Raw genomic sequence first — 21,715 nt, 5'->3', positions numbered from 1 at the left:
CCTGCCAGTTCCAATATTGAGATACCAAACACCCATCGCAGCTTTAGTAATGGCAATGATGATAGTAATTACTATGTCATCTGTGACACCATGTGTACGGCGCTGACAAGTACCATGCACATGCCCCAGCACCAGTAGGACCTCAAACAACTCTGCCCTGCTCTAAAGGCTGAAGTATGCATGACTTTTCATGTCCTCTTGTTTACCCCTAATGCTTGAGGTACTCTTGTAATGCATTCCTTTAGATGATCTTTATGTGATGGGCTATAGTAGCTAGCTATTAGGATTACCGATACCCAGTCTTTTCTGGGGATAGCTGCATACAGTATACTTTGCAAACGCAAAGAGTGCATTTCATCTTCATGCACGCTAAGAGTGAACAAAATCCCAGAACTAGGACATCTTTGGCCTTCTGGAACTTCTTACACTATTTCAACAGCCCTGACATTGTGGAGTTGGATATTGCTGCTGATCTTGTCAAGGATCTTGTGAAGTAGGTCGAAGCTCCTTCAAAGACCCATGAAACAGGATTGCTTTGATGGGAACTTTCAAACTTTAAGCAAAAAATAAAGAACATAGTCCACAGGTCTACACTCTTCAAAAGACAGATTATGAATGGCTCAAAAATTGTCTTACTAAATGAAAATACACATTTACAATTTTCTTTATTTGTGTACATCAATGCGCAAAAACATTTACTTAATTTACCTTGCTTGAAAAGGTTCAATTACAATGGACTGGGTAAGTAAATTTTGGGAAGAAATGTAAATTTGGTTCTTTAGACAAGAATAGACAAATATACAACTAAATATTAGTATAAGAAGGAGTAATAATGGGGTTATGTGAATACTCATTGTGTTTACCCGAAAGAGTTTTTGAAATTAAAAAACACATCGTAAAATGTTTTGGTTCTGATAAATTTTGGGTGAACACTGGAGTATGTACGAGCTCATCATGTAGTTTCACTAAGTAGCACTATAGGGATAATTTATCCAGTGTATATGTTTGGCATTACATAGAAATTGGAAAGTTTTTTTTCATAGTCAAATAAATTGTTCGTATATCTTTAATGACAGTTAGCTGTGGTGTAAAGAATTAAGATCATACAAACATACAATTAGACAGGATAACTGAACAATTATGTATGAATTCACAAGGATTATTTAAAATGAATGGGGGAATATCTCATATAGAATTAAACTGAATTAAGTAGAGGCGAAACAAGTGATAAATGCCACTTTTTCTTTGCTTTTTTTTCCTTCTCTTTCAGTCGATTAAAAGAGAAGTATTGAGCGATTTTGCCAATTTGGATTATGTACATATATGGCAACACATTAGATGCTATTGTTGATAAGTAATGTCCCGAAGAAGCGAAACAAGAAACACGTATAGGCAGAAAGCAGAACTGAAGATAATTGTGTTCTTGAATCAGAACTCTATATTTGGCGAAAGGCAAAACTGCATTGCATGACTGATACAATCAACAATAATTTTATTTGGAAAAAGAGAAACCAACAGGAATTGTGTTCTGTCTTAACTTGGATGTTTATTAACTTAGAAAATTAAAGAAGAAACATTTAAGATAAAGAAAATGAGAGAATGATGCTATTCATGCGAGAAACAACAGACACAAAAACGCTTTTCTCTAGTGCTGATGTAAGTTTCAAACACCTTTTGTTAGTATTACCCTATGTTGATTACTTTTGATTACTTTAAAAAGAGTGCAAACAAGATGGGCACTGTTAGAAATGGAGGTTTCTGGTTGCCAGAGTATACACCCTGTCCAAGCAGGAGCCACAATCCTAGTCAGGGTATGTCCGATACACAATCTAACTGAATTTGTGCTCACCGTCTGGTAGCCTGGCACAGAGCAGTAAGACTTAACTTAAGAAGCAATGTGTAAAGTTTTTGTGAAACTTTTAAATTATAGTAACACAGTTAAAACACCACAAAAAGACTCCACACCGAATAATAGAGAATATGTATCTGAGTAAAACATGGCCAAAATGATTAAATTCCAAAACAGTGCTTAGAAATCAATAGGCCTGAAAGGTTACTTGAGGTCGGGCTAGACTGGGGTGAATTCAAAGTTTAGGCAGACCTCCATGGAGGGCAGGCTGGCTACAGGACCAACGCAGGGCCTGCTGAAATAGTACCTTGTATGGAGTAAGCGTTTGGGTCGAAGACTCCCTGCGTCAGTTCTGATTCACTCAGTCGGGTTGATACATTGCAGTTGTGCCTCACAGTTGGTGTCGAGGGGCTGGAGCTGCATCAGAGTCGAGCCTCAGAGTGGCTTCTCTGGATCGGCGCTGCATCGTCGTTGAACCTCGCATTCGAGACCCGCATCGTTGTCGAATTGGCACTGCATCAGTTGGGATCGATGCAAAGGCGTCACTGCATTGATTTTTGCCAAAAACAGCTGCAGAACCCAGGACTGGAGGGGCACCTCAGGCAGGGTAGGACTCACAGATGGCAAAGTCCAACAGCAGAGTTGCAAGAAGTCTTTTGTGGCCTTGAGACTTCAGAGAACAGAAGGCAAGCCAACAAGCCCTTGGAGAAACTTGGGTTCAATGATAGAGAGAACAAGTCTAGTCCTTCTCACTCCCAGGCAGAAGTTGTGGGCATCAGGCCAACAAAGCAGAGCAGGTAGCAAAGGGGCAGTCCCTTCTACAGCATAGCAGCTCTTCTTCCAGGCAGAATGTCCTTGGTTCCTCCAACGTTTTGATTTAGTAGTGTCAGAGGTCCAGAACTTATACTCAAATGTGCCTTTGAAGTGGGGGAGACTTCAGAGGCCTCTGATGATCACACGGTCTCTGCATTTCCTCATGTGGCTCCAAAACTCACTACAGGGGTGTATGCAGCTCTTTGTGTGGGGTGCAAGTGTCAGCTCCTTCCTCCCAATCTACCTCAGGAAGGCCCATCAGCCTGGTGATAGGCCATCAGAATGAAAATATCACACCTCAGCTCCCTTTGTGTGACTATCTAGAGGGAATTCACAACGCTCAACTGTCACCAAATCCAGCCGTGTATTCAGAGAAAGACAGAGGCATAGAATGGTTAAAGTAAGAAAATTTCAACTTTTCAGACTTACAATTTAAACTCCAACTTCAGCATAAGCTGTGATTGAAAATTGTGAGCCCAGAGACACCAAACTCCAAATCTCTATCCATTCCCAATTGGAAATACACTTAAAAGATGTTTTAGGGCAATCCCAATGTTAACCTATGGGAGAGATAGGCCTAGCAGTAGTAAAAAATACATTTTGCAGTTCTTTACTACCAGGACATGTAAAACTCTAAAATACATGTCGAACCTTTTAAATACACTGCACTCTGCTCATAGGCTGCCTAAGGCCTACCTTAGGGGTGGCGTATATGTAATGAAAGGGAAGGTTTGGGCCTGGCAAGTACATTAACTTGTCAGGTTGAAATGGCACTCAAAACTGCACACACAGGCCCAGCAGTGGCAGGCATGGGCCATCGTTAAAGGGCTACTGAGTGAGTGCATAACCAGTGCTGCAGGGCGACTTGTAGCATTTACTTTAAAGACCCTGGGCACATATACTGCCCTTTACTAGGGACTTATAGGTAAACTAAATATGGCAATTGTGGATAAGCCAATGTTACCATTTTTTGAGTACAGAGCATATGCACTTTAGCACTGGTTAGCAGAGATAAATTGGCCAGAATCGTAAAGTCAGCAAAAATGAAGACAGCAAAACAGAGGATGAGGAAGTCAACAGGTATGGGGTGACCCTTCAGAAAAGGCTATTTCCAAAGGGCAGCCTCACCCTAGCTCCCACGACTCCAGGTCCTCTCTAAGAGAAACATATATGGCTTACTGCCAAGACAGATGTTTGGAGATGGTACCAGTTCAGCAACTGTCTCCAAAAACCATTCTAGGAGCAATGTAAAGCCTTATTTCAAGATGCTCCTATTTCCAAAGGTGTATGTTGGGATTAGACCACCTTTTATTGGTTTAATTGCTAATTTTATTCTGCATGAATGGGTGAGATTCGAGTTTCCCTGTTTTATTCCCCTTTCCTGTTGCCTCACTTCTCATAGTGCAAGTCTAACATAATTTCTAGGTTTGTGTCTTTGAATGGCCTCAAGCTTTAAGACTGCAAGACTCTATCCAACCCTTTTCATTAACCTTGCCAGGCTCTCATTTCTAACAGCCTCACAGGTTTTTTGCCTAACTGCTTTAGGAGCATTGTAAATTCACTGATAGCATTTGGCTTTAAAGATCTTACAGCAGCAATTCCGTCTGTCATGGAACAGGGGGAAAATAGAATACAAGGGTGCTGGCATTCAAATGCCATTTGATTGCTGGGGGCCTTTTTACTTAGGACTTAAATCATTTTACCGCTGAAGTTGACTTGCCTCCCCGCTTGTGCTGAGCCCTTTTTTGATAGTTACGGAACTGTTAACTAAGGATACTGGGTAAGAAAAAGTGCTGGGGTCCACACAAACCACACTACCCTGAATTCCTTTGGGTGTCTGGGTTTTAGAAATGCTCACGGTTGGTAGGGGTCTCTGGTTGCCTGCTGACCTAGAGCATTATTAGTGCAGTCATTCACCATGGCATCACACTCTCTCTGCGCCACATGTCAAAAATACAACTAAAAGAAAATAAATTTTCTTTTGGTTGTCATAAGGATGTGTATACTTCAGGACCAGGGTTAAAGAAAGAATCTTGGGGCTTTAGGACTGGGAGTGCGACCTGATGCCAGGGTGGGCCAAACCCACCCCAATTTCCTTTCTAGTGGGCTTTTTACCACCCACCACTCCTACCCAGGTGACAAAAGGACAGTTGTGGCCTTTAAGGAGTGGGGATCAAGCAGGATACCTAGGAGACAATCCCACCCCTTCTTTAAAAATAAAAAATCCCCAGTGTTTAAGTGAAATTTCTGCCCCCATGCACCTGGTGGAGGCAGATGGGAGGGTAAACCACCCAATCTGTTGGGTTGCTCATATAATCAAGGAATTACCTTTCTTTGACAGTTTTGCCTTTGATCACGTAAGTTTGATTCTCTACATAGGTCCTCTTTTGGATAGACAATTTTGTTTTTCTGAAAAATACACAATTTCCTCTCTAGCCAGTAGATTTATGTTCAGGTCTGAAACATTATCCTTTCTCTTTTTATAATTGGACCTACTGAGGAGGTTCTATATCTGTTTCAGAGTGGTTACAAACATTTCTTCTGTGATGGGAGGTATCCTTTCTTTATGCATGGCTCTCTGTGCACAACATTCTTTAGTTGTAGGGTCTGCATCCAGGACCTGCAACAGCTTCATGTACCAGTGAACCCACTGTACACAGCCTTTGGCCATGCAAAGCATGATCTGGGTGCATGATCTGGGGGAGTTAAAAATCTTCCACATCTCACCCTCAATCCATGCGACCACTACAGCCTCAAATGCTCAGAAATCATGTAAGTAGAATGTTATGTTCAGTAGGTACATAAGCATTCATAATATTGCCTAAACACTCAAATATAAGAAGGTGATATGTTATAGACCTTTTTTCTTTTTTACTCATTTCTTTTTGAAATGTTACATAGCGCTGACCTGGCCCAAAGACATCCGAGCGCTTTACAACAGTAGCAGGATACAAGGGTAAAGAGAGTTACAGTTACAGTAGATGCAACCAGGACAATTGCAGCAGTTGGTCAAAGGTCGCACACAGTTAAAGCATTGATTAAGATGGTGGGGTCACATAACGAAGGTTGTTTGTATCCTAGTGGAGGGAGTACTTCAGTGTAGTCGAGGGTGATTAACCAAGGAGTCTGTCAAATAGAAGGAGCTTGAGGTTCTTTTTGAAGGTGACTATTCAGGTGGTTAGGCGAAGGGAGGGAGCTAAGGATATCCACATTCTTGTGGCACTACCGGAGAATGACTGGTTCATGTACCATTCTCGAATGAAGGTGGCGAGGGTTCTAGGAGCAGGAATTGAGCATTTCTGGAACACGTATTTGCTCCAGAGATTTTCAGTTTCTTGTTTGGATAGGAGGGTGAAAAGGAGTATAGCACTCTGTGATTGATGCAGGATGTTTATAATGTGGCCCGTGCTTCAATAGCAAGCCATTGGAGGGTTAAGCTGGGGAAATATGGTCAAATTTCTTGAGACCTATAACGAAGCCCACTGCTGCATATAGTGTTGCTCTCAGTGGGCCCAGATGAATTTTGGGAATGCCTGAGAAAAGGGCAATTCCATAATCTAGTCTGGAAAGAACAAGAGACTGCAACACTGTTTTGAGGTCTTGTTCTGGGATAAATTACCTGATTTCCCAAAGCTGCCTGAGTTGATGTTGTGTGCTTTTGGCCATGGCTGTGATGTGGCTGTGTAGATTTAGAGGATTGCCAAGGGTGATACCAAGCAATCTAGCACTTTGGCCAATTGAGAATGGACAATGTCAGGGCATCCATCCAGGGCGGGAAAGATAGCCATTCCTGTACTGGAGTATTTGCTTTCGGAGGTGAAACAAATTTTGTTTTAGTTGGGTTGAAACAAATTCTGTTTTAGTTGGGTTGAGGTATACATGGTGGATAGACATCCAGTTTTAAATCTTTAGGAGAGTGATTGAAAGGACAGAAATGTCTTCAGGGGATGAGATTTTCATGTATATTTGTGTGTCATTGGCATAGAGGTGGAAGAGAATCGTAGAGTTTCTGAGAATCACACATAGAGGTTCTAGGTAGAGGTTAAAGAGGGTTGAGGAGAGGATCGAGCATTGAAGAACCCCTTGATGTATGCTGACTGGTCTCTAGAACGAGTTGCCCATTTTCACATTTTCGGAATGGCTAGTTAGGTATGAGGCGATGTGCCTCCACATCCCAAGTGTTGTTCAAGAGTGCAAAGAAGGAGGAGGGTGGTTTAAGGAACTGTGTAAATTAAAAGGATTTGAAGCTTGGGGCCTCTTGGGCACGAGAGGCGACATTCTTCAACAGGACGAACTTAAAACCATATTTAGTCAGGAGTATGGGCTACACAAATCCCAATTTATTAAATATGCACAGCTGCGCCACACATGGCAGGCAGAGGGCATAGCGTGCATGGACTTACCTGAAAACGCTCCACTAGAGGAGTGACTGCTACAAGAGGAGCTCATAGAAAAGGCGGTTTCTATTATGTTAAAACCATAAACAACAATATGCCAGACACCCTGCGTAGACTATGGGAGAGGTGGGAGCAGGACATGGGAACCTTGGAGGATGCTGACTGGGAAGAGGCCCTAATGCACCCCAGAGAGGTAGGCATCAAAGCTAGATTGAGCCTTGTCCAATATAAAATCCTGCATGGAATATACTATGACAGGGAGAAATTACACAAAATGGGCAGGTCAAAGACACTATACTGCCTTACATGCAGGGATGTTATGGATTTCTTTTACCACACAATATGGGCTTGCCCCATCATGCAAGCCTATTGGAGGCTGTCGTTGGAGAGCTGGGGAAGATTTTGGAGGTATCACTAACGGTTGACCCTGGTTTTATTGTACTGGGGATCCCCCGAGTGAGGTTGATATTAATAGGCCCCAACTACAATTTGCCTCATTGGATATGGCTGTGGCCAAGCAAGACATTGTTAGTTGGTGGGGAGTGGAGGAGAGTCCCATGACACAGGAATGGAGAAGAGAGATGGATCTTTATATGGCTGCCGAATGTACTACACATATGAGCAGGGGCTGCCCCAGAATATTCTATAAAATATGGGGTCAATAGAGGAGTTATTATGGGCTGGATCTTTGGGACAATGCATATAAATCCACACCAATGACAGTGGATTAGGTTGACAATGTTGCACCTGGGGGTCTTCACTAATCGGAACACACTATGTTGCTCTTGTTTTTGGGCCAGGAAAGTTAACAATACTTATTGTTTCTAGTGAGGTACACTGGTGATAATGGGATGCTGTCATTGATGGCTCTGTTTTACACAACTGAAGTAACTGTTCTGACAACTGTATGTTTTTGTAATCTACAACATGTCAATAAAAATAAAAAGATTTATTTAAAAAAGGGTGCAAAGAAGGTCCAGATGGTTGACAGTGTTGAATGCAGTGGACAAGTCCAGGAGGCAGGAGTTACCGGAGTCAAGGATTCTAAGGGAGTCATCTAGAATGAGAAAAAGAAATCCTTTTCCTAGCTCCCCCAGACCATGTTGCTTGTACCTAGAGCCAACATTTATAAACAGAATTCACTCTACACTTGAATGTAGATCTTTACTCATAAAGCATGCTTTCAATGATCTGGGATAAATCAGATCAGCAGAGATATAAGTGTTTGAAAAAAGTGATGGGTGGGCTTGAAAGAGTAAAGACTTTTGTGTACCTTAACAGTGGAAAAGCCAACTGTTGGTTTGCAGATATATTTTGCACTGTTTGACTAATATGCATAAAATATGGCAGACACTCAGAATTACTTTTGATATTTTCAATTTTATACACGTCAGTCAAGGAGGGGGTGCAACTTAAAAAGTGGGGTGCAAACAAGTGTCCAATTGCTAATAAATGTGGCTGTGTGATAAATCTGCACAAAAATTAGCTGAAGATTGAATGGATTCCTTTTCTATTAGTATGTCAAATTTTTTGTCACAATGGAGCAAATTTAATGGGGGTGGTGGGTTCAGTAAAATTGTCATTTGCTTATAACTTTGGCATTCTTTGAACAATCTGATTAAAATTTCGCAAACAGTTTGCAAGTTACAACTATTGTATGAATTTTAGGTTTTCTAGATCCAATGGGAGGGGCAAAGTTAAAGGGGTAATCAAAAATACGAATTTACAAATATGTTTAGCACCTTATGAATCTGCACAAAATGTGGCTAGGATTTAGCAAGTTTAGCCTTTTCTTGGTATTAGTTGAGGAAGTGTTTAATTGGAAATAACAATGGCACTGTGCAACAAAACTGCACAACATTTGGCAGAAGCTTGGAAGGTGTGATTGTCTATGGGTATGGCAGGTTTTGTGCTGGTGGGGAAAGTTAAAGAGGGGGGCAATTAAACCTTCATTTACTTATGACTTTGGTGTTTTTGATAAATCTGCAAACACACAAAAGGTAAAGGGAGGAATGCTGGCAATAAGTCTAACCACTGGCAATCACTCGGGTAGCATTCCAATCAATCATTCTTTTGCCCACCATGCCACCCCAGTTTGGACGCAGCTATATGTGAATCAGGCTTGACCCTGCTTCAATAGGAACAATCCAATCCACACTGACAGGCCCGTTTCTCCCTGAACTGTATCACAAGTAACCCAAGACCAGTTTTGCCCTGATTGGGTCTTGCCACAGGAGTGTAGTTTGGCTTCAGTGGCACAGTGAGCATTGGAACCACCCCTGGGCATACCCTTGAATAAATCTGCATCAAATGTTGGAAGCAGTTAGCAAGTTATAGCCAGTGCAGGCATATTTGGTTTCGTGCAGATCCAAAGGCGACGGGCGGGGGAAGGGGAGACGAACAGGATAGTCAAAATAAACAAGTTACTTACACTGCTATTTCTGGTGGATACTCCATTCAACCACATTCAACCACAGATTTCTCACCTTTAGAATATTCCCAGACATCACAATAAAATAATTAAACAAAGGAAGCTAAATCGCATAAGAAAGGAGGGTGTTCTGTTTAAGACTTGACACTTGTACACATATTCGATGGGAAGAAAGGCTACTTACTCTCAGTCAAGCTCATCAGCCGTTTTGTATTCTGTTCTAGAGTTGTGTGCCAAAGATTGACCATAATGGAACGAACACCTGTAAGACTTAGCAGGACTGCAGTTTCAACAGGCTTTTCCAAAGATAAATACAGCGCGCTAGGAAAAAGCAAAAACAACAAATGATATTTGTTAAACACCTATAATGTGAAAGGGTATGTTGCAGTACAAATCAAACAGTTATTCAACAGACTCCACAGGTTCTTTCCCATTTTCTCTAAGTTTGTAAAATTGTGAAACCAGTTAGGAAGAGGCCAAACCAACATATACAAATGTACAAATGAGGAAGCCATTCATCCATGCATTCATAAGCATCACTATTTCTGCTAGCTATATTCAACTCAAAGCCAGAGAGAAGTTGATATGGGAGAGCGAGCACTGATAATATGCAGGAGGCCATTGACTAAGAGTGAAAGGGTTGCTGCATTGGGTGACTTGCTTTTTTTCTGCCTCTGTATTTTTACATTTCATGCTAACTGGTGACATCTCACTGAGCAAAATAAGTTACAGGAGAGCGCCCAACTCCTAAGCCAGAAGTAAAAAGCCTAGGGATGTCCCTGGACACCCAATTAACCATGGCCTCCCAAGCAAAAAAGGTGGCTGGCAGCTTTTTCGGCCTTTTGAGATCCCTGAGAAGGGTCCTGAAATGGCTCCCAGCAGAATCATGATTCGAGGTCGAATTTTAGATCACCTTCATTATGGCAATTCGCTGTACTTAGGCAGCCCAAAATCAGTAATAAAAAAATTCAGATTATTTAAGATGCCACCGCCTGGATACGGTTAGGCATTCAGAAAACACAAATTTGCTGGTGCTGCACTCAAAACTCTTCACTGGCTGCCCATAAGTTGCAGAATAGAATTCAAGGCAATATGCATACTACACCGGGCAAAACACAGCACAGGCCCAGCTGTCCTACAGCAACTGGCCAACCCCTTACATGCCAATAGGGTCCTGAGATCAAACAATCTTGAACTGCGTATTGTCTTCAGAATTAAGAGAGCTAGAAATGGGGGTAGGTCTTTAACGTACCTTGCACCAAAGCTTTGGACCTCTCTGCCTACCAGTCTCAGAAAGGAGGACAACTTCATGAGTTTCAGAAAAACTTAAAACCTATCTCTTTCCCTAAATCCTAAAACTTTTAATTCATTTACTCCATCCAATCCAATAACGCTGAGAAGCCTGATTCCGGGAAGCAACCCGCTCTACAAATCTTGGAGAATAGAATCGGTGCTAACCGTCAATAGCCTGGCGAGTCTTTACATAAAGAGGTTGCATAAAGAAGTTCAGTCGATAGTATCGTAAGACTTTGACAGCTTCAAGAAACCGTATGTTGCCGAATGATTGTTATAAATGATACTTTTATTTGAAAGCCAGAACCAACCCAGTAGCTGAGGCAGAATGCACTCCAACACAGTGACCTTGGAAGTTAATCAGATCGAAAATCGATGTGCCAAGATTGCTTGATTAAGGCAGGTCCACTGGAGTCAGCAGGGCCGGACTGGCCGTGGCGGGCACCGGGCAATCCTCCGGTGCGCCGCACGGGTGGGGGCCGGTTTTGGGCCCCTGGGGGCTGATTTGGTTTCAGGGCCGTTTTTGCAGCAATCGGCCCTGTAACAAAATCGGCCGAAAACCGGCCCTGGCAAAGAGCTCGGTGCAGCCCCAACCCCCGCGGGGCCGGCTTAGCACTTTGCCAGGGCCGGTTTTGTTTCCCAGTCCGGCCCTGAGAGTCAGGAAGACTTCCGGGGGAACACTGCCTTAACCAAAAAAGTAAAATGTAACATCCTCTTCATGGCCTCGTTGTGCCACATCTTGTCACTAAGGGCTAGAGAGATCAAGGTGAAAGGCCAGAAAAATGTATTTGCTACATTCACACAAGACGAATGAGACCTTAGCAGCTCTTCTACAATGCTAGAAGAGATGAGAGGCATGTGCCCAGCTAACCTCTCATCTTTCCTACAGGTGCAGGAGGCAGAAGGACCATGGATGCTCTGTCTGTGTGTCACACGTGAACTGTTTTTAATACGTTGTCAAAGCATATACAGTCAAAGACACTGTGCATACTAGAAGAGATGACAGGCATCTATTTGCTCAAGGTGCAGCTTGCACCTTTCTTACGCAGGGGGTGAAGAGAAATGGCTCCTTTACATGACTCTCTCATGCGGTCGTCAAAATCTCATAAGAGCGTGTATAGTCAGATGCACTGTACATACAAAGGTCTTACCACCGTTTAATGCATCTACTATGAAAGGCCACTCCAGAATGGGATCTGGGGTCCCTCTGCACTGCGGCATGTGTCACCTGGTGTTCAGGATCAGAAGGATTCATGAGACGGCGGGCCAGAACTTATCCCTAAACATCAGCATAATATTGTGAATGTCCAGGGCTTGCTGTGACAGGGTAAGAACTTTAATGCCTCAGTGTCCAGGATCGCTCCCCATAAATTGGATGCTTTGCGTGGGGCTCAGGTGTGATGTTGACTTGTTGATAATGAATCCCAATAGCTTCAGGAGTGTAGCCGACATCTAGGGGTGGTCCACAACTGACCCAGGCGATCTTGCTTTAAGCAGTCAGTTGTTGTGTACGGGAATATATGTACTCTGCACTGCAAAGATAGGCAGCGACCACCGCCATCACTCTGAGGCTACTCGAAGGGGCGAGGGTAAGGCAGAAGGAGAGCACTGCAAACTGAAAGTGATCTTGTCCCACCTTGAACCGTAGATAATGCCAGTGGGACAGTAGGCTGGGTATATGGAAACATGCATCCTGAAAGTCCATGGACATTGTTCAATCTCCTGGTGTAAGGGTCAAAAAATTATGGGCCAGCTTCAGACTTTTGATTGTGCCCTTGTGGCGAAAGGCTTTCAATTGGCAAAGGTATAGAATATGTCTGAGGTCTCTGTCCTTTGTGACAAGTAAATAGTAGGAGTAACATCCTGTGCCTTCCTATGAATCTGGTACATGCTCAAAGATACCCATGGAAAGCAAAAGACTGACCGCCTTTTTTTCTGAAATGCGCTCTAGTTCGGGAGGAAAATGTGGTGAGACAGAAAGAAATAGTACGGCATAGCCATCTTGGACGATATGCAACACCCATCTGTTCAATGTGACACTGTTTTCTACTGGCCCACAGTGGGTTGCAGAGGGCAAATAAAGTTGCTTTGAAGCCACAGCAAAAGGGGAGGAAGAGTTAGAGCAATGCTGTCCCTGCTGAGTCACAAGAAATCTGTGAGAGGCACACCCATGGCCTCAAAATGAGTGAGTTGCCTGCTGTACATTGGGCTGTGAGGGTTGATATTGCTGATAAGGTAACTCATTGGAGGAGTAGCCACTGAACTTGAGGGGAAATTATTTTGCTGGCATGCATAAGCTAAGTGATTTAGCCGTGGCGCAGCTGTCTTTGAATCGTTCCAGTGTTAAATCAGCTTTCTCCCCGAATAGCCTGGAGCCATCAAAGGCATATCCATTAGAGACAAGTTTTTGTCCCAGAAAAGCAGTAGGCCTCATCCAGGCATGTCCTCTAATCACGACACTGGAGCCAATTGCTCTGCAGCATACTTAGTTGTGTCCAGGCCAACACAGAGCACGTACTTCGCAGCGTCCTGGCCATCAAGAATAGTCAGGGCTAATGAGGCCCTGAGAGTCTGGGGCCACTCTCAAAATATCACTAGTCTCATCCTATAATTCTTGTGTGTAGCGGCCCAGCAAGCAAACTGAGTTGATAGGACTAAGTGTTAGACCGGCTGAAGGGAACAGTGCCTTCCCAGAGGCATCAATTCTTTTTGACTCGCTATCCGGGGCATTGAACGGAAAATGGGCCCTGGCCGAAGGATTTCAGTTGGCGCATTTGATTTTGTCTCAATGTTGGGCAACTGAAGTTCTAGTGGCTCTGCTGCCCTGCGAACCACCATTACAAATGAGACACTTTACTCAATAGTCAACCCAGGTGGAAAATTCAGCTCTATTTTAGGGGCTGTATCTGGCCTACTGGCATTCTGCAAGTCTAGATATTGTGCATCAGTATAGTGAGGGGGAAGAAATCTGCCTCCTCTCTCATCATGATCAGTGTAAAAGGGACAGAGGGTGTCTGTTGTGCTCGGTCAAAGTCAGAGCAAAAGGGTGTATAGATCCTCTGCTTGTCTCGCATCAGTTGGGTTGAATTTCAGATTATTGTTCTTTTTTTAATTCATAGTGTGGCATCATTGGTCAATATCAGGCTAATGCCAGCTAGGGGCCCGAGACTGGTGCTGGGACTGGATCTTCTATCAGCACTGGTGGAGCCAGTGTAGACATTGGTACAGAAGGGACTGGTGTGGACCTAGGTACGGGTGTAGAGGTCCTTATCAGTGTCAGTAAAGGCCCAGTACTGGATCCAGAGGGGACACCCAGCACTGGGGGTAGACCCATCCGCAATAGTCCGACTAGAGACCCCTTCAACTCTTTAGGGTTCGAAGGCACACCAGAGGGAGCTAGATGTGTGCTGAACATCTGCAGCCTCTTTGATGGCGTCAATCTGTTGACAGGTCTATGATGGGCTGGGGAACACTGAGCACACTAGGACAAGCTGTGGAACCAGTTCAATTTCTGGGGACTTTGAAAGGATGAGACCCTTACTATAGAGCCCTTGTGACTTCTCACTGGACTAGCTTTCTTTCAATAAACTGGGATCAGATACATAAGATTACTTATGGGCAGGTAAGCAGGGAATTTCCTTTGACAAATGCGGCCAGTCAGTCTAAGATTGCCGGTTGGGTGTTGCCGACATGCCACTTTACTACTGGGTGGACCGTATGATCACCATCAATAACTGGGTCCTGAGGAGCAAGGTGACCCAAGCCACCAATGCACACACCCACCTCTATGGGTCCTAACCCATGACCACAATTCCAAAATCACAAAAGTCACTATCACAGCTTGGCAAGAGCCTCTAAAGCATGCGCAGTGGCACAGAAATGAACACAAGAGACTTCACTCTGACAGGGAGAGTAGTTTCCAGAAGTCTTGAGACTATAGGGATCTAGGAGGTGGTGTAACATTTGGATTTCCAAGTTGAGGGACGTATGTACAGGGAATTACGTGAAGTCCTTTAGAGATCTTAAAACGGAGTTTAAAATGAATACGTTTACAATTTGTCCGTGCCCTTCAATTAAGACATGGTATAGAAAAATTAATAACAATTGACAGCACTTCAACCCCGAGAAGCAAACCTGATGTTAGACATACTGTGCAGGGGCAGCAGCATATCACATATCTATTGCTCCCTTGTAATTAACTCACCAGAACTCAATACAACTCTCCATTTTAGCTAGGAAAAATGTCTAAGCTGAATTGACAACAGTGATTGGATAGAAGCTAAGATGGCACCACATGCTTGGCAGTATCATCCCAGCTTATGCTAATACAGATAAAATATCTGAAAAACATTAGTACGCCCCAAATATAATGAAAGACGGGAAGCGGAACACCCCCAACATGCACATAGTGCCAATATGCTATTAGCACATTCCTACATGCCACATGGGACTGTTCAATAATACAGCCATACTGGGGTTGAATACAACACTATGTGATAGTGGTGAGACAAACTGTTGAACTCACATCCAAAAATCGCACTACTGAGGATAAAGGAGGATTTTGGGGGTACCAGAAGTAGTGACTACTGATAGGATAATTTATTTAACTACCAAAAAGGGACATTGCAAAGAGATTGATAGTCGAAGGCCCCCCTCAATGCAGTTGTGGGTGAGGGGAGTGGAACACTGTTCATTACTAGCACAAACATGTGAAGATTTGGGGTGACTGGAGGGACTACTCACAAAACGACGACAAGTAGGCACTTCTTTACCTACAAGAACTTAAATTTAAAGTAAAAAAATAGTTGTGAGAAAAATATAAAGAGTCATCACACTAAGTGTTATGCCTGGAACTCTCAATTCAAGTTCAACAAAGAAGAAAAAAAGCACAGATCATTTTTGATAACAAGTGTACCTTTTCTCAGCATCAAGGTTTGACTGGCGTAAGAAACTGAGACTTGTCTGGGCCAGATCTAAAAGAATCATCAGCTGGCACTCTGAAATAAGAAAGCATTTCATTTTATATGATGAGCACAAATTATTTTTATAGAAAACTCAGTCTGTAATGAGCTGAAAATAGAACACATATTAACTAAACAATTTTAAAATGAGAAGTCTAGCTATGCAACTGCATTTTGATAACATATATGTTAACTAGTGATAACTTGTAATTGTTTGTTACAACAAACATTTCTAATAAGCATATCCTCGCTACATCACCTTTCTCTGCCATACTTTCCTGACGGTATGAGCAAAAAATTAGAGGTGTGCAAAATCGTATATTATTTTTGTGTAAAAAGTGTGCAAATGTATGGGAAATGTTATAAAATCCATTGCCAGTATCTTGTGTGAATAGTTACAGGAGATGCCAGCATTCAACCGGCATGAGGGGAAAATGGCTTCATCAATATGCATTCTGCTCAAACCAGTCTCTCACGGACAAAAATGACACAAAATTAAGATATTTCAATTTCAATATGTGCTGGGGTGCAATCTTCTGCCTTAGGGTTGATTAGTTACATGGCTCTCGTTGAGGAATCCAAAATCTTCATAATGCACAAATTGCTTAAAAACAAAATTGTTACTTATCTTCGCTAACGCACTTTCTGGTGGATATTCTATTTAATCGCAGATTCCTCACCTTGTGAATACCCCCATGTATAAGATTGGATCCAGAGATTTTCCTCAGCAATTCCACTATGTGTTGCTATTCGGTGGTGTGGTATCACATCAGGTTTGTCCCACCCCAGATGTGAAGTCGGGACCCAACATAGCCAGCACATCTGCCTGCGGACATCAGTTTCTTATCTCTGTACGCGCCATTGGACGTTGAGCTATTGGAAATCAGACTATACGACTGTGCTGATCTCTAGATTGGAATCTTATTAAAATGGACTAGATGAGTCTAGTATTCACCAGCGTTACTGAAGGCAAGTAGCTCTTTTTTCTGATTAATACTTCTAACTGAAGATTCCTCACCTTGTGAATAGCTATCAAAGTAGTACCACCCCAGGTGGTGGGTCTCTGGAGTTGCACAGACCAGGAAATCCTGTAGGACTGAGTGGGCAAAATGCCCCTCCTGCAAGACATAGCTATCCAGGAAGTAGTGCTTCATGAGCGTGTGACTGAAACCCATGTAGCTGCCTGACAAATGTCCAAGACTGGTCACCATACACCAGAGCAGTGATAGCAGTCTTTGAGCTGAAGTAATGCGCGTGAAGACCTTCTGGAGATTGTTTCTTGGCTGCACATAGCAGATCGTAATAGATAAAAAAAATCCATCTGGGAATGGTTCTCTTTTGCACAGCATTAACCTTGTTCATTCTAGAGAAACACACAAAGAGCTGATCATCTACCTAGTGTGATTGATGTTAAAGCTCAGGACTCTCAAGGTGATGAAGTATTTCTTCCTCTTTAGGTGGATGAGGTGGGGTGATGAAAGCTGGGGGTGTGATAGACTGCCCTATTTGGAAGGATTCTGGTTTTGTCCTAAGTACCGGCTTATCTGGGAAGAAGGTGGCACGTGATTGACAGCACTTGTAGCTCACTCACATGGCAAGGTGAAGGGATTGTTGAGGGAGATGGCCTTTATCATGAGGCGCTGGAGAGAACAGCTGTGCATTGGTTCTTGCAAAAGACTCTGTCAATTCCTCTTAACTAGATGGATACTGGAAGAGCAGCAGTGCTGCACCTTGATAGACACAACAGAGGAATTAACAGAGTCTACTGACTGAATCGTGATATTGAGCCCTGATGATGTCCGTAGGGATGAAACGCGTTGGCTGGGCTGCGTTGACTGCTTTTGAAGAAAAGCTTTGATTGAATAAAATGTTTTGGATCCATTAAGAAACACAAGACTCCCAAATGATTATTTTTTTAATGGAATGATGATAATTAAAGAATGAACAGTATTATTCTTTGAATTTTGGAAAGACAAATCAAAGATGGACTTTTACACGCTCCTTTTCTTCTAACATTGGATATTGCTTGTTGTTCTTGGCAATAATAGGAATTCTGTCTTTAGGGTTTGAGGCGCTGAACATTCAGATCTGGATGAGCTGTAGGCAGTGTTTGACAAATAGGCTGTCTGGAGCTGAAGACACTTTCAGGTAGAATTGTGTATTGTCAGCATATTGATGAATATTGATGCTGCTAACTGTGAGCTTCATGTACAGGCTGAAGATAATAGGAGACAGAATGGAACAATACAGCACTTTGCAGATCATAGGAAGCTTTTGAGACTTGGTAGGTGCCCATGTGAACAAACTGATGTTGATTGAAAAGGTAGGAAGAGAACCAGTGAAGGACAATGCAAGTGGAGCACCCTTCGTCAGAGGTAACTGTACATGAAATCTGGGGTCAAGAAATGGGCAATGAGTAGGAAAAAAACAAAAAAAAACATTAATGCATCTTGGATTCAAAGATATGGAATAGAATAATCCACGAAGGGTGCTTCACCGGAAATGCATTGGGTTATTTCAACAAATTTTATTATAAGAAGATATTTTGAATGAAATATTGGTTCTCTCTACAATTGTGGCATAACATTTCTATGTAAACTACGAAAACCAAGGAACAGTTCTGCTAGTAATAAACTGTTGACAGCAAGTAGGTTGTGCATCGTCTTGAAGAAGGATTCGTTTACTTTTTAATTTTAAGCTTCAGGGACAATACACATATATGTATTAATATTGTGTTGCATTGTTATTTTTGTTAAATGTTAGTTTCTTTCAGTCAAGTGCATTGTAACACTTTACACCAAAAGGTTTATTTTGCCAGGTCGAAATGGCAGTTAAAAACTGCACAAAAAGGCTGCAATGACAGGCCTGAGACATGCTTAAAAGAGCTACTTAAATGGGTGGCACAATCAGTGCTGCAGGTCCACAGAGGCATGTGACTTACAGGTCCTGGGCACACGTAGTACCACTTTACTTGGGACTTGCAAGTAAATTAAATAGGCTAATTGGGTGTAAGCCAACGCCACCTTGTTTAAAAGAGAGAGCACATGCACTTTTAGCAATGGCTAGCAGTGGTAAAGTGCACAGTGTCCCTAAAGACAGCAAAAACAAAGTCAGCTAAAACAGGAGGCTGTAAGGCAAATAGTTGGGGGGGAAACCGCACCAAGGATCACAGAGCCAACAGTGCCCCTCCTCTAACTCCTTAGGAAAAGAGAATAACATGCACAGTAAGGTCCACTCTCCATGAATACCTACTAATGGTTTCCACAGATGTAGCTCTGAGCCGCAAACAAAGGAAATGAATACTACCAAGAAGGAAGGTTGAGGAATTGCGGAACCCATATAGAAATCTTCAGCTCCCAAACCTTAGAGAACTAGTGGCAGGGTGGAAGCAGTAGTCATATCATGGCAAGCCTGTAGCTGACCAAGACACAGACAGTGACTTAGCAAGACCTGTGGCTGCAAATGGCAGTTCCATTCTTTTGCGGTGCAGCAGGCCGCAGGTAAAACAGGGAGAGTGGGGGTGCTGGCCGTCCGACGGCCGCAGGTAAGAGCGGGGGAATCGCTAGCCACAAAACATCTGACGCCTGGGGCGGTCCAACCCCGCGCTACGTCACTGTACACAGATAAAAAACACGTACAAAGGGAAGATCTGTAACCAATACACAGTCCTCAAATGACACTGCACAGTCAGAGGAGGTCTAGTGGCTATGTGTCAGTAATAACACTCCAATGGACGACAAGGCTCTAGGGCATAAGATTGCCTAGGTAGATAACATGAGAATTAAGAAACTAAAGTCTCGATGTGAGCACACCAGATTGTCAGAAACAGACCTCTTCACCACTAATACATTTTAATAAAAAGAGGACAATTTAAGAACTGAGACAATTTAAGCAAGAAGGGGAACTTAATTATATGGCCTCAAAGAACCAGACAAGCATAACTTTCAAGTGAACGGTGAAGAATGAATGTACGTCCTTATCTCAGGGCTGCAGGTGTTTGTTCAATAGAAAGACTAATTTAGTAGTCTGTTTACCGGCATGACTAGCCCTCTCTAACCTAAGGACTATCACATGGAAGAGAGGCGAAGTGGTAATGAACGGCCCAATAAAACACTAATGAAAACATGTAATGAACAGCACTCACAATTGCCACCATGCAAGCACTGATTTCACAGCCTTTTTGAGTCAAATCTATTTTGGTATATTTTTTCTTTAAACTTAACAAAATTCTCATATTACAATACAAGAATAGTGATGTTATACCCTCCTACAGCTGCTATAACTGCTGCTACACCAATAATTTCCTTTACTTGCCCTTTCTGTCTCCACTGCGCCCTAAACCTGCCTTGGCTCGAGGACTTGGTGATTTTCCTGCAAATTAAAGCAAACCATTTTTCGTTAGATTAAGATCAAGGTTGTGCATTAATTAAACTGTAAACTTAGACTGGAAATGAGGTGAAACAAAGCACGCTTTTATTTAGATAAAATGACTAATTGAACATTTAAGCGGGCAGCGTCTCTGCTGCAGCATTATCATTTCTTTGTGATCAGTCAATACATTAACAATGCATTCATACACCAGAGGATGGCATAAATCTAAGGAGAAGTATAAATATCTGTTTTTAAATAAATTTTCAATTCACTGTTACAATAGGACAAACACCCGACAGAGTACTTCTCTTGCCTATCAAATCGTCACGGTCGTCTAATGGGAACCGAGCCCGCTGATGGTGCCCGCTCAATAAAAAGATTTTATTATACACTTTTAAGGCTTGAAAAGCTCATCTTCTTGCAAGAAGGGCCAGAATCTGACAGAGGCCCTATCTATCCTGATCAGTCTTGTTACTTGCTTTGAAGAATTCCGGATTTTTTACTGTCAACTCATATGAAGATATATTTGGCGAAAGTGAATTAAACAATTCATCAATGAATAGGTTCGAATACATGCAGTTATAATGTTATAGCTTGGTTAAACAAGATGTTATTATTATGTATTTAGTATTCCATCCGTAACCATTCGTCAATTGAGAAACCTGCAGCACTGAGGTTCTAAAGTACAAGTTACTTACCTTCAGTATCGTAATATCTGGTAGAGACACAGTCTAGCCGCAGATTCCTTAAATTTTGAATTCTCCCCAGGAGTCAGACTGGATCCAGAAATTTTTCACCAGTACCTCTGCGCACTTGGGAACAGCGCCGTACGGCTCCGTGATGAAGTTGACTTCGGTCATGACATCAGTGGAGCCACGTAAGTCCCCTTCGGCGTGCAGACATCAGTTTCTTTTGTGAAACCTTCCGTGCCAGAACACAGAGCCACTATAAAATATGGTTGTGGAAACAGTGTGCCAAAAAGATCAAAAATCTATGAAACATTAATAATGAAAAACATCAAATGTTTTTTTATTCGCAGAAATGAATTTTAAAGAAAACCCCATGGTAAATAACCAACATAAAAGGGAAAAAAAAACTTACACTCTACAGACCATTCATCAATGGTAATGAATGGCATGGTAATAGAAAAATAAAACCTATAGAAACAACACCAAGTTGTTTCTTGAATCACACCATTACATGACAGAGTGACAGTGCCAATACAAGCTATGATGATATTAGTCAAAGACTTTCAAAGAAAGAACCAAATGAATCAACAACGCTCATTGGTGTTTAATCCAGTGTAAAAGAGAAAACACCCCCCACTCTACAGGTCACTTACCAGTGGAAACAGATGGTATGGCAACATCTAAACTAAATCTATGTGGCAAGACCAGGTGGTCTGTTGAGTCCAAACATTAATTGAGACAGTGATTACCGGTATATAAAACCAGTACCGAAAAAGGGTATAACCCTTACTTCACAGGTTGTTCGCAGAGTGGGAAGGATGGGCAGGGCGTTAAGGAATCTGTGGCTAGACTGTGTCTCCACCAGATATTACATTACCAAAGGTATTTTACTTGTACTTCTGATAGAAACA

General features: G+C 42.4%; 1 protein-coding gene across 1 annotated transcript in view; it reads right to left on the bottom strand.

Moving 5' to 3' along the window:
• The window catches only part of CFAP46 (cilia and flagella associated protein 46), a 1,240,276-nt gene that overhangs the window by 18,616 nt on the left and 1,199,945 nt on the right, over nt 1–21,715 (bottom strand). The window contains exons 58-59 of the mRNA XM_085606190.1: nt 15,699–15,780; nt 9,675–9,811 (exon numbers count right to left, since the gene is read on the bottom strand). Coding sequence (XP_085462316.1) covers nt 9,675–9,811; nt 15,699–15,780 — 219 coding nt within the window. The remainder of the gene's footprint in view (nt 1–9,674; nt 9,812–15,698; nt 15,781–21,715) is intronic.

This window comes from Triturus cristatus, chromosome 1_2, assembly GCF_964204655.1.
Source record: "Triturus cristatus chromosome 1_2, aTriCri1.1, whole genome shotgun sequence".
NCBI lineage: Eukaryota > Metazoa > Chordata > Amphibia > Caudata > Salamandridae > Triturus > Triturus cristatus.
The sequence above is the reverse complement of the archived record's forward strand: the minus strand, read 5'-3'. Positions and strand labels throughout refer to the sequence as shown.